General features: G+C 39.2%; 1 protein-coding gene across 5 annotated transcripts in view; it reads right to left on the bottom strand.

Moving 5' to 3' along the window:
• Positions 1-3,056: 3,056 nt before the first annotated feature.
• The window catches only part of LOC106870067 (uncharacterized), a 20,378-nt gene continuing 8,434 nt past the window's right edge, over positions 3,057-15,000 (bottom strand). For 2 of the 5 annotated variants that reach the window (XM_052972943.2, XM_052972944.2), the window contains exons 3-4: positions 10,045-10,139; positions 3,057-8,411 (exon numbers count right to left, since the gene is read on the bottom strand). In XM_052972943.2, coding sequence (XP_052828903.1) covers positions 4,078-7,947 — 3,870 coding nt within the window. In that variant the 5' untranslated portion in view covers positions 7,948-8,411; positions 10,045-10,139 and the 3' untranslated portion in view covers positions 3,057-4,077. Of the gene's footprint in view, positions 8,412-10,044; positions 10,140-14,149 lie in introns of all 5 variants that reach the window. The other 3 variants (XM_052972942.2, XM_052972945.2, XM_089363167.1) reach the window with 3 other exon arrangements.

Genomic DNA, 15,000 nt, shown 5'->3' with positions numbered 1-15,000 from the left:
AACAGTGGAATTGCAAGGATCAAGAAACATTTCATTCACGATTTGTGTGCTTTGTTGTTCAGTGGCTGCCCTCAATTTGTTGGCTCTTGCTAGTTTTGTATCAGAAACCTTATTTTTTTAAAGTATCCCCATAAAAAGCCTTGTGGTGCAAGATCTGGTGAACATGGAAGGTACTCTACTAAGCCTCTTCATCCAATCCACTTGTTGACAAAATCTCATCAAGACCCTTCCAATACTATGGAGGTACCCTGTCTTGCTGGAAATATTCCTCTTCAAATGCTTTGCTTGACAGATTTTCACAGTTCAAGAAAATGGAAGCAGTCACAGTATCATAATTGAATGGTATAATTAATCTTTCTGATGATAAGCCACACTACACAGTAATAGTCCACACCTGAAGAACATACGTGGGTCCCATGTATGTGAAACTATTAGTAGCGTGGTTTATACATGTGAGGTGATCATAAAAAACAGTATTTTACTCTCGCCAGACGGAGCGCTTTTGTTGTGGCACAGCGTTGTACAAATCAATTCATTTATATATGTATATATATATATATATATATAAAAGACCGATCATATCAAGTTATATATATCCGTATGTATATATAGATATAGATAGGTAGGTAGTTAAAGAGAGAGAGAGAGAGATAGATAGACAGATAAATAAACATATGGGGAGAGAGAGAGAATTGAACCATAAGCCTGTTTCCTGTAAAAAACAATCAAATATACATGGTTAAGTAGTTTAATGTTCAGCTTCAATTTCCATCAGAAACAGCCATACACATATTTCTCTACCTAAAGGTCGATTACAAAAGCCATGTTTTATAGCCAATGTTTTCCCCATTATTAAAACATTGATTTTTCAATGATTTATTCAAAATATTTCATAAAACAGAGACAGATAAAAGATGTGTGAAACGATAGAAGTAACAGACTGTTGTTCTTTTACCTTTTGATACGGTTAAATATGTGTATGGCTCTGCCCGAAATCAAACTGAACATGAAACATTTCAACTGAATAATATGATTATTTCTTGTCAAACCTATGTGTATAAAATAGTTTTTAGAAGATAAAAAATTTAAAATAAAATACAAAGAGGATTTGTAAAATGTTATATATATTATTATTTAAGTTTGTGTGCAACATTAAAATTTGTATGTGCGTGTGTATATATATGTATATATATATATACATTCATACATATATGTATCAATATCTACATGCATATACGTATATATATATACATATTCACATATATCATCATCATCGTTGTTTAACGTCCGCTTTTCATGCTGGCATGGGTTGGATGGTTTGACTGAGGACTGGCGAGCCAGATGGCTACACCAGGCTCCAATCTGATCTAGCAAAGCTTCTACTGCAGGATGCCCTTCCTAATGCCAGCCACTCCGAGAGTGTAGTGGCTGCTTTTTACGTGCCACCAGCATGGGTGCCAGTCAGGCAGTTCTGTCAACGACCATGCTCAAATGTTTTTTTACGTGCCACCTGCACGGGAGCCAGTCCGGCGACACTGGCAAAGACCACGCTCGAATGTTGCTTTTCATGTGCCACCAGCACATGCCCGTAAGGCGATGCTGGCAACGATCACGCTCAAATGGTGCTTTTTACGTCCCAGCGGCAGTTCTTGACAACAGTCAGTTCTGTGCCTGTATATACAACTATCAAAAAAAGGTATGCATACATTATCAACTTGGTTTGTCATCATCATCATTTAGCATCTGTTTTCCATGCTGGCATGGGTTGGATGGTTTGACAGGAGCTAGCAAGGCCAGGGTCCTCACCAGGAACCAATTATCTGCTTCAGCACGATTTCTACAGCTGGACGCCCCTTCCTAAAGCCAACTACTTTGCAGATCATTTTACATGGCCCTAGCACCAATACCTACGTTGTGGAGCCAGCATCAGTGCTTTTTACATGGCACCAGCACTGACAGGGTCACCATGGAACTTGCAAGACCCAAAACTCTCATTTGGGAGGAGGGAGTAATGGTGGCTTTGTGCCAGTTGATGGGAGATTAGAGAAGGACAGGGGTAGGTGTCCTGCTAGAATGGATTAGATGAATATGTTATCTGAGGCATTACTTCACAGGTGGATGCTCTTCCAGTTGCTAACCTTTACTATATAGTTTCGAAGACACAAAGTGGATGATTTGTTGACAGGAAAAGCAACATCAACATTCATAGTTTAACAACTTTTGGAGAAACAAATACCAAGGTACACATATAACGCCCACCACACGCACCTGGCACCCAGCAGCTGACAAGGGTACACAGAAAAAGCTCCTTTTTCTAGAGAAACCTGGAGTGAGATAGAAATGTTTTTGTTGTTACTTTCCTTTAACTTCTGTGCCCCCTCCTTCCCCTACCACCTTCACCCCTTACATCTCCCTTTGTTGATCCAACAGGGAGTATCTATGGTGGGGCAAGTAGGGCACAGAAAGTCACATGTACTGCTAGAAATAGCAACTAAGTCTCTTCCAAATGACAGCCCACTGTGTTTGTAATGTTTAACATTATTTCAATGACATGGATATTAGATGGAGTGGTCGAGGATGGAGGGCCTTTGATGGTAGATCTGTTCGATCTGGGGTCCAGCTGGCGCTAAAACAAACAGAACCCCACCCCTTCTGTTTCATTCAATCTGTGAAGGATTCATTGTTCCCTTTTGGTCAGTGCTGGTGATTAATACATTAGTTTTGATGTTGTTGGCGATGGTGGTAGTTGAAAGGAGAGACACACACACTACCACGTTCTGTCATTTTGTCACTACAATGCAGTTTCATCAACAGGTGAGAAATTGAACTCTTTCTTATAACACCCATCATCATCACCTCTCTTAATAACATCACCATCAGACCTACTCCCATCGTCATCATCACCATCCATCTCATCATCATCGACCTTCCCTCTCGTCCTCATCACTGCTGTCATCGTCATCACCTCAACAACAACAACAACAACAACAAACCATCCACCTTAATCAGTTATACTTTGTAAGACATCAGTGAAAACTCAAATACTGCAAACATGCTTCGGTGAAAAACTTAGAATATTTTTATTTAACATTTCAAATGTTAAAAACTTAAAAACTGGCAGTTCATTTGTTTTGGGGGATGTATATATACACACACACATACATACACACAAGCACACACGTTTTATATAATACATGTGCATGCATATATAATCATATATATATATATACATATGTGTGTGTATATATATATATACATATATATGTATAAACACACACACTCACACACAGATATAATGAATAAGAATGTGTCCATTTATTATTTATTTACAGATAACGAATCAGTGTCTGCTGTGAGATATTTTACTTTTCTTTTCTTCGTCAGTGTTTCCATCTTTTACAGCAGACTTCAATCCTTAATTCACATCCATGCTAAAGAACTGCAGTACTGGAACACCATCCTAGTCCATTATATAGCCACTACTTCTACAATCTCTTTCCTTTTAAACTCCAAACTTGACACTGAAAGATATAGAAGCTTGTTATTAAAGCAAGGTACCCTGTTGTTTAAAGTACCCACACAGACGTCCATTTTTAGCTGTGTTATCATCATTTATTTCATGATTGACTGCTTGATATCAGGAAGGGCAATAAACAGTACATCATTTTCTCCAACAATTCATGTAAGAATGTAAATTTGTAGCGCCATCCCACCCATGCTAGCATGGAAAAAAAATCATAATGGATGTAACAAGATTGTATGAAAATAAAGGGACAAGAATTAGGTCAGTTTTGGTGCTGAGTAAATAAAAAGAGGGCCATGAGAATTAGAGAGAACATTCTGGAGAAAAAAGAAAAAGGTTGTTAAAAAGGGACTTGTCCTCTTTTGTTGCAAGACAAAATCTGGTGGAGAGAAAAATCAAAATTGACTGAAAAAAAAGGGTCAAAGATAGTTTTACAACTTAGGAATAATATTTGCCCCCTACCAAAAATACCAAAGTTGTTTGAGTGTTCAGCAATGAAAATTGTTCAGGGAGTCTGGTTGGTTAGTCCAGTTATTAAAATGTTTTTTTCTCTTTCACAACCACAAGTATTTACTGACTGGAGGAAATTCATCTGTGTTGCTAGTTGTCGCTAACTGATGTGCAGGGGCTGGAACTGGATGTGAGGGAGGTGGAGGCGGTGGGGGTGGCGGGGGAGGAGAGGTCTCGATTGTGTCGTTTATGTCATCTGTGTCCAAATAATTGTCTTTTATTTTCACAAAACCTCCTATGTGCTGGTGAGTCTTTTTATGCCTTTGTAAAGAATCTCGTCGAGCAAATCTCTGACTACACATATCACAGTGGTAAGGCTTCTCCCCGGTGTGTGTTCTTCGATGCACTAAAAGGTAATCTTTCTGTGCAAACTGTTTGAAGCAAATGTCACACTGGAAAGGTTTCTCTCCGGTGTGTGATCTCTTATGAACCTGAAGGTAGTCCCTGCGAGCAAATTTCTTCAAACATATTTCACAATGGAAAGGCTTCTCTCCAGTGTGTGTCCGCTGGTGAACTCGCAGATAATCTTTGTTGGCAAATTTCTTGTAGCAAATTTCACACTGAAACTCTTTGGTGCCGGAGTGAGTTTTCCTGTGTGTCGATAAAGTGTCTCGGCGGGAGAACTTTTGGAGGCAAATATCACAATGATATGGCTTCTCGCCAGTATGGATGCGTTTGTGAACGGTTAAATAATCCCGCTGGACAAATTCCTTGAAACAAACGTCACATTGAAACAAAGGTCTTTCGTTGGTGTGGCAGCGCCTGTGTATTGTCAGCGTGCTTTTTTGAAAGAACTGTTTGGGGCAAAAATCACATTGATAAGGTTTCTCTCCTGTGTGAATGTGTGTATGTATACGTAACCTCTCACGCTGAGCATATCTCTCACCACAGATATTGCAGCAAAATGGCTTCTCTCCAGTGTGTATTCGACGGTGAATTGCACGGGTATCTTTTCGAGCAAATCTCTGTGGACACAAATCGCACTGGAACGGTTTCTCACCTGTATGCGTTCTTCGATGGATTTCTAATACGTTGCGTTGATAGAATTTCTTGGGACAAAGGTCACAGGTGAATGGTTTGTTGTCTGAGTGAATTCTTTGATGTAAAAGCAGTTTGTCCTTCTGTACAAATCCCTTCTGGCAGATTTCACACTGAAAGGGTCGCTCATCGGAGTGTAACTTTTGATGTATCCTCAGCGTATCACGACGAGAAAACCATTTCTCACAAATGTCACACACAAAACGCTTCTTCTTAATATGAGTTCGAATGTGTGAATTCAGTTTATCTTTCTTAGCAAAAGCTTTTCCACACTTTTCGCACTTGAATGGCTTTTCATTGGTGTGTGTCCTGCGGTGAATAATCAGAGTGGATTTTCGAGCAAACTTCTGAATGCACAAGTCACACTGGTATGGTTTCTCGCCCGTGTGTATCCTTTTGTGTACCTCAAGGTAGCCCAGCTGAGTGAATTTGGTGAAACATATATCACAGGTAAACAATTTCTCACCTGTGTGTTTACGTTGATGAATTCTTAAATAGTGCTTCTGTGCAAATTGTTTCAGGCAGACATCACATTTGAAAGGTTTCTCCCCGGTGTGGGTCCGTTTATGAATAGCTAACGAATCTCTGCGTGAGAAACTATGTTTACATATTTCACAGGTAAATGGCTTTTCACCTGTATGTGTTCGGCGATGTATTTGCAGATAAAGACGCTGAGCAAACTTCTTTCGGCAGATGTCACAGTGGAATGGTTTCTCCCCAGTGTGTCTACGCCGATGAATTGTCAAAGAATCTCGGCGTGTGAAGCTATGGTTACAGAATTCACAGGTGTAAGGTTTCTCACCTGTATGGATCCTCATGTGAATCTTCAAGTATAAACGCTGAACAAACGACTTCTGACAAACATCACACTGATATGGCTTCACACCTGTGTGTGTTCGCAGGTGTAGTTTCAATGAATCTTGCCTTGAGAAGCTGTGAGAGCAGAATTTACAATGAAAAGGTTTATCTTTGAAATGAATTTGTCGATGGATGTTAAGATAATGTTGAAGGGCAAATTGTTTCTTACAAATGTCACAACTGTAAATTTTCGGACCAGAAAAGTCACTTTCCTTCACGTCTGAAGATTCAACTGAAAACTTTTGGATTTGATTTTCAGAAGTTGCAGATAAGTTTTGCAATTGCGATGTACCATCCAGCATGGAATTTACTGAAATGCTGCTGTTCTGAAACTCTGAGATGGCTTTCTCATCCGTCACAGGGGTACAGTTTGGTTGTAAAGATGAACAGACGGATAATCCCAGCCTGTGCAGGTGGTTAATGTCATTTACGGAAGGATCAAAAATATCCACGGAATTAAAATTACTTTTTATCTTGGTTTCCGATTCTATCTTTGGTTCTTCTGGATAGTTGTTCGGCTGATATTGGTCAAACTTATCGGGAATCTTTATGATGTGGATCTTTCGGTGTCTCTGCAGTGTATCTTTTCTAGCAAACTGTTTCGAGCAGAGTTCACAAGCAAATGGTTTCTCTCCCGTATGAGTTCTTCGATGCATCAACAGCAAGTAAGATCGAAGAAATTCTTTCCCGCAATAATCACAAAACAAATTCTTGTCACTCTCCGAGTTCCTCGGTGGTTTCGGTTTCTGAAGATTCTGGGGCTGCTGCTGCGGCTGGGTTTTGCAAGGGGCCTGGGAGTGAGCTTGGTAGTTGGTGACCTTCTTTGAACTCTGTCCGATGACACAAGAGAGTGGATTCTGTTGGTGGGCCAGGGACTGATGTAGTTGTTGCTTGCTTAATTGTTGAGATGATAAACAGTTCTGCCCCGATTGTTGTGATATGTGCTGGGATTGAACTTGTGGTACCTCAAGTAACTGGGTCTGACTGGAACTGTAGTGTTTGTTATTAACAGTAGAAGTAGTAGTAGTAGTAGAGTGGCTGCTGTTGCAAGAGGTATGGTTGCTGTGTATACTGTTACTGTTATTATTATTATTATTAATACTATTAACACCACCACCTCGACTACCACCACCACTACTACCACTACTACTACTACCACTACTACTACTACTACTACTACAGGCAAGATTTGTATTCAAAGAGTAATTCTTTGAAGAACTTTCGCTGTTTGTGTATTGTTTAGAGATGTTATTTGCTGTCATTGTATGTTCTTCAGAGACGTTTGTTTTGTTGGTTGTGGATGTTGTTGATGTCGACGGTATGGTGGTGGTTGACAGCATGGTACCAATCAGCTGTTCGGGGGCCAGTGGTAGATAACAGGGTTGAATGAATTGACTGGCATAGAGGTCGGGCCGAAAGACGTTGTCGCCAAGATGTGTGGCAATGGGACTGGAAGTCGCTAAAAGACGTTGCGGAAATTCTTTGCTGAACACGTCACAAGAGAATATCGTGTCCCCCAGCAGTGGCAGAAGAGGTCCTTGCAGGTGATGCGAATGGTGGATAGACTGAGACGAAGTTGTAGAAGAAGGATATTGCTGCAGCTGTAAATGTTGTGCTTGCCTGTCCGATGCACTGCTTGCACTCCCTGTTGACTGCATCAGCCTTTGCTGTGCAGCGATTACCTGCGACTGCAGATTGTCACCGGTGCTGTGATGATTGTTAGAATGCTGCCTAATGGAAGGATCAGGGCCAGTGTGTGCCGCCCTTGGCACTGGGGTACTCATCGAGGACTTTTGAGAATAGTCCTTGGCATATATGCTACTGCTGTTGCTGCTGTTGTGGCAGTTGTTTGACAAACCAAACGCCACCGATGACGAGATTTTGCCACTGTGTGCCACATGTTTGTTGCTAGGTACGTTCGATGCACTCTGCTTATGCAGCTGCGATGACTGCTTCATCGAAAGATGTTTACCATGACTCTGGCTAGAGATAATTCTTTGGTTGCTGCACCGATCCATTGTAAACTGCAGAGGTGGTAGACACACAGTTCAGTCCGTCACGTGTTCAAATCTTCTGTACAGAAGCAAATTTTCATTGGACTTGTCTTTCAAACACAAAACTCATTTCAAGTTCTGATAAAGTCTTTATATACGTACTTGCGTGTTTGTGAGTCAGTATGTGGGGTGTGTGAGTCTGTGTGAGTCTGTTAATGTATGTATTTAAAAAAATAATGATTTCTTGGTGTAGTTTCATATTTTACACTCTATATGACACACACATATATATCATCATCATCATCGTCATCATCATCATCATATTATGTCCTCTTTCCATGCTGGCATGGATTGGACTTGTACATGTTTGCAACTATTAACACATTGATGCTGTAGTAGGGAACAAAATGGCCGTAATTCTCAGTGGGGCAGACAAGTGTCTTCTGGTTTTCATGTCTTCAGAGTAATGGACTCCATCTTGGAATGATCTAGAAGATGAAGAAATATTTAAAAAATGAGATTGGAAATAACTTTCTGACAAAATTTAGAAAAACAAACAAGAAGAATATTACATATTATTATCACCATCATTGCATCCATCTGTAAAACTATGCCAAACAGTCCTTGTCTGTGGTGGTGCCACATAAAAAGCATCCAGTCCACTTTGTAATGAGGTTGGCATTAGGAAAGGCATCCAGCTGTAAAAACCATGCTGAAACAGACAGTGGAGCTTAATGTAGTCCTCTGGCTTGTCAGCTCCTGTCAAACTGTCCAACCCATGCCAGCATGGAAGATGGGCGTTAAATGATGATGACAATGATAATGATGATCAATATTATCATCATAATCACTATCATTATCATCATCAACTTTGTTGGGGTAGTTTTTCCACAGCTGGATGCTCTTCCTGTCACCAACTCTCACCTATTTCGTACCCTTGTCCACCTAAACAACAAACGGTAGAAACGTATCCTTATAGGTAACCTAGCAAAAACAAAAGTCAGCAAGACATAAGACAAAACCTCATGGCCACTTTCCAATGGCTGTAAGAAGAGGAGTAGGAAAGACCCTGCGTTGTGTACCCAATGTAGGGAATGGGTGCGCAATAGACATATTGGGACCACAGGAGGTTGACAGCAAACATAGACTTTATTTGGGTGAGATGTACAAGAGCAGTTAACAGTAAGAATAGCCATAAAATCATTATCATGCAGTCAGGTGACTTGTCCAAACCAATTAGTCATGTTGGCTTTCCAATAGTCAAACGTCTCGTCTGCACATGCCACAAATACAGCGGATTGCAGTAGTATGGTAACTAAACTAATTGATCCTGGCCATTGATAGCTTGTTGTCTGTTCATCCATTCAGCATCTGGACTCAATAAGTTCATCAGCTGAAACAGTTTTCATCCACCCTGCTGCATCCCATGATTTCAAAGTAACTCTGGCTCGGATGTTACTGAGACCTAGACCCCGCCAAGGGACTGCCAATGATTTGGTCCAGGGCTGTTTAATCCCATAGCCACAGTTTACCTTTATTTACATGCTAATTAACCCATAATTTGGACCCTGACAGGTGATGCTACTCTGGGTCAGAGTAAAGCTGGGAATAATAGTGGCTAAGATGAGGTCCCACAGCCCGCAAAACCCTGGAACAGCCAAACCAGAGCCCCACGACTGGGTGCAGCTTAAAGTTATAAACAGGACATGAAACAAATTCTTACAAATGCTTGGAAGGCTCCTTAAAAGTATTTTACAGCTTGAGTCCCTAATTAGATGATGTTAATTAGAAGTAGGTATGGGTATTCCAAAAACAATGGGAACCAGAATAAGGTGAAGCTGGGCAAAGTTCAAGGAGACATTACTTCTGTTAGCAAGAAAGGGATTCTTTTCCCAAGTGAAGGGAAGAATGGATGTTTGTGTATGGAATTTAATTTCATTTTATATGGCAGTGTATTGAAGATGGCAGAATTGTGAACATGCTGGGTAAAATGCTCAGTAGCATTTTGACTGTCTTTATATTCTGGGTTCAAATTCCATTGAAGTTGACTCTGCCTTTCATCCTTCTGGGGTCGACAAAATAAGTACCAGTTGAACATTGAGGACGATGTAATCAACTTACCCACGTCCGTGTATTTGCTGGCCTTGTGCCAAAATTCGAAATCAATATTGTATGGCTGTGGAGCATGGATGTTGAATGCGGAGGATGGTTGAAGACTGGAAAGAAATAAGGGGTGCATGAGGTGTGAAATGGTGACGAGCGTGAACAATGGGGCATAAATGAGCTGAAAGAAAGACTGAGAATAAGGCAAATGAAATGGCAAGGAGACTGGGTTGATTGATACAGGGATATGTCTACGAAGCAGTGTGCAGGGTTTGCATTGATCCTTTTATTTAGATCAGTGCTTCTCAACCAGGGTCCACCTAAGATTTTGATTAAAATTTATATGTAAAAAATTGCTTATAATTTCTACAATAAACGAAATATTTTCACAATTATTTTAATACAATTCTTAATAATATTTAAATATTATAAAAATACAATAGGGTCTTTTTTAAACACCCAATGGCTATGGAGGTCCAGTAGAGTGAAATATGAATTAAAGGGATCCATAGGCGAAAAGTGTTATCTTATTTAGATCGTAGTCTAATTCAAGGGAGATTTAGTTGTCTTTTCTAGCAAATTAAGTATCCACATAGAGACTCCCTTGATATCTTGCTTGAAGGTAGGGGTGGAAAGGAGGAGTGTGATATTGGTGGTGGGGGTAAATTTTATTATGGTGTAATGATGGCGGTGAGGTTAGCTGTGATGTTTGGTGATAAGAGTAAAGTTGGACAACAGTGGTGGTGGTGGTAGTGGTGTTGAAGGTTGTCGTTGTAGTAGTAGTAGTAGTAGTGGTGGTGGTAGTCACAGCTACGAATTGTAACAAGAATTTCCCAGAGTAACCAACGTAGGGGTGGCTACCCTCATTCCCTGATATTATTTATAAGTTTTTCCAGTGTTGTCATTTAGCTCCAAGAAAGTTATCATCAAATACACCTATGATCAAAGACGCTCCAACCACGACCATTCTGTCATTTACTCGGATATAGTATGTCTAGAATTATATTATCTTATATTAATGTTGTTGTTATTGTCGTGTTCCAGGTCAGCTAACCAAGTAAGATTTATGATCAAAGGGTATTCCTGCGATGACCATCCCTCCTTTCTTTAAGGAAGATGCATAACAAGGACAGGAGGCAAAATGTCCTTCCTTTTCAAAGCAGCAGGGTGCTATTTCTAACAAGAAACCGATTAGAGGCTACCCAGCCGTTCAAGCTAGGTTATCGGTTGCTTTTTTGCTGGACGGAGTTTTGGAAGTAGCTGTCCTTCGAAGTCCCACACCTCGTGCAAAAGGAGAATACTACATAAGGAGCAAATGTGCAAAAAAAAAACCCCCGAAATTTTTGCGAAAAAAACAACACGATTTTGTTTTTTTTAGCATTGTGATTCTGTTGTATAAAACAAGGATATTTCTTTTTAATGTAAGGGAACATATAAAACCAACTTCCTAGACAATCTCTTTCTGAGGTATGGGACTTCGAAGGACAACAACTGCAAAACTCCAGTTGAGTGCGCTACATCTGTAATGAATGTACCAACCAGGTGGGTAGGTAGGTACCTGGTGGTGTGAAGCGTCTCAGATATTATAGATTGGACGGCAAAGTGTTGAAACAAACGGCCAAGCTGGGAGTTTTATTGTTCCAGACACAACAGAAAAGGATTGAAGGGAAATATTATTAGAATTTTTCATCAAATGTTTTACAATGAAGAAGTCAGGCGTTTCACACACACACACACACACATGCGAGTACCTATCTGTCTGTGTGTGTGTGTAATAGGTAAAATTAGACATAAGGACTAAAATATTAACGGCAAGAACTCATAATATGTGACATGTAGAATATAATATTTTTATGAAGGAAAGGTTCACACACATATGTACGTGTGTGTGTATACATGTGTGTGTGCAGATTTGTAGATAGATAAACATGCTAGTGTTAGTAGAGTGAGCATTAAATATCTAATTAAGAAATCCTAATAATTAACGCAAGTGATATATACATACAAACGCACATACATATACACACACAAACACATACGTATATGTGTGTGTGTGTGTGTGTGTATATACATACACAATGCATGTGTGAAGCTGTACCAAGTACCAAACATTGTGCAACAGCTCCAGAAGATATGGTGTGTGCGTGTATATATATGTGTGCGTGTATGTGGGGACAGAGTAGAGACAGACAGATGGTGGTAGTGATAGTAGTAGAAGTAAAAAACAACAACCGTGATGATGATGATGATGACAATAGTAAAAATGATACTCAAGAAACCATTTGAATATAATTTTATACGAACATGTACTTACACACAGCATATGTATATATATACACACATATATATATATATGTATACACATGCATATACATATATGTATATATATGTGCACACACACACACACACACATATATATATATATATATATATATATATATATATATATATATATATATATACATATCTGAAATTATTTAAATATACTTACATTTTGTATATCAATTCACACACACACACACATATATAGTCGTTTTAATACATGGATTATTATACAGTTGGTATATTAAATACACATATACCTAAATGTTAATATATACTGAGTAACTTACTAACACACACTAGTATATATATATATATATATATATATATATACATACATATATTAGATGCATGTATACATTTGGCATATCAATATATTTCTGTACAACGTACAGCATAAGCATATACATGATCAATTATCTACAGAGCAATCTATATTTCAATATTTTACACTGCTTATGGAGACAAATCGACAAAACTATAATTCTATACACAAACTGTATACACACACACACACACACATATATGTATGCAGGTATTTAATTATAAGTAGTTAGTTGTACATTAAATTATTAAATCATATATATATAAAATAAAAACGTATATACACGTACATATAGATCATATACATATATATATATATATATATAGCACAAACATCATAATATAACTTATCTACACCCAGTTACACAACCACGCAAACTTTGAAACACGCACGTGTGTGTAAGTATATATATATATACATACATATATATAAATATATATACATATATATGCATACATACACACTGAACGAAACTTTTACAATTGACTTTTTACCTCACACACCTACATATATATACATGTATACATACATACATATATATGTATATATACACACACACACACAAATGTATATACATGCAGAGGAAAAAAAAAACAGGTCACAGACAAACACATACCACAAACTGACATTGACGCACACACACACACACGTATACAGACACACTTAAATAAACACAGCAAAGCAAATACACACACACACAGACACTACAAAGACTCATACAGATGCGTGTGTTCACACATGTTACACATACATATTCACACACACACACACTGACACACGCACATAGAGATGGAGGCGTATGCAGACACACACGTACTCTCTCTCTCTCTCTCAGATATTAACGTACAATGGCGTAGACAAAGATACACTCAGCTACAAAGACATGTAAAGCCAGACACGTACACACACACATACATATACTGAATACACAGCGCATATAAAGATTCACACGTAAAGCTAGAGTTACACACGCACTCACATAAAGACCCATATCACCGCAAAACACACAGCTACGCAGACACAGACAGCTACGTATACACACACACACACATATCGAGACATGCACAAACACACACGCGCGTGCGGTCACGTACACAAATACATACAGATACACAGACACGCACGCAAACCACAAACGCGTACGGATACACAGAGACGCTCACACACACACACACAGACGCTTACAAACCACAACACATACAAATACGCAGACCCTGCCACACACACACACACACGCGTGCGTACGGAGACGCGCACACATACACGTACAGATACGCACACACACTCACAAATTACAAACACATACGCAGACACAGATGTACACACGCACGCACGCACGCATACACACACACAAGCACGTACACATACGCAGACAGCCACACACAAACACACAAAAACATACACACACACCTACACAGGCGCATAGACAGAAGAGAGAGCAACGAGTACGCACAAAGACGTAGTTTCCCCACTTACCTAGATAGGACCATATATATATTTATATAGACACACGCACGTGTGTATATATAAGTACATATGTATATATGGAGGCTGGATTCGGCTTTTTAGGTTTTGGTTGATGGGTTTGTGGTTCTAGGTGTCTTTGTTTTGTTGCTTTCTCTTGGTAGGAGACAATTATTTGAGTGCCAAGGCAGACGTGTAACACCATATATATACACATATATATATATATGTATGTATATATATATATATATATATATATATATATATATATATATATATATATATATGGATGGATGGATGGATGGATAGATGGATGGATGTATACCTCCCCCTAGAGAAATCAAATGGTATTCATAATAAAGAAAATAGCGGCGATGGGTGTGTTTGAAGAGGAGTGTGATGGTGGTGTGAGAAAATGGAGCATTTTGTCGTCCATCCAGCCAAGCCAAGGCCGGAATGGTGTGTCTTGTTATAGCAGAGACACTTTCCAAGATGTCATGAACAACAAACAGCTCAGCTCCCACAGCAGCAAGTAATGGCGCGGTCAGCCAATAGGTTTAACAACACACAGACAAGTCTAACTTGCCTACAGACTGGCACACATATAGACATATATATATGTATGTATGTATTGTATATATATCTACTTATCGAGCCATTGCTGGTAGCCAAGCCAAACACATACACATCAGAAATAAAGAAAAAATATATATATAGCAGAGAGAAGATGGCAGAAGAGGAAAAATGATATAAAAAAATGTGTAGACCCCCCCCACCAAAAACTCTATCTCTCTCTCCTCTCCATGTGCTGTGCTTTTCTTTCTGCCACAGAAGAAGAAGATGGCAAAGCAGAGTTAGTCTAT

This window comes from Octopus bimaculoides, chromosome 14 (genome assembly GCF_046866305.1).
Source record: "Octopus bimaculoides isolate indiv1 chromosome 14, ASM4686630v1, whole genome shotgun sequence".
Classification (NCBI taxonomy): Eukaryota; Metazoa; Mollusca; class Cephalopoda; order Octopoda; family Octopodidae; genus Octopus; species Octopus bimaculoides.
The sequence above is the reverse complement of the archived record's forward strand: the minus strand, read 5'-3'. Positions and strand labels throughout refer to the sequence as shown.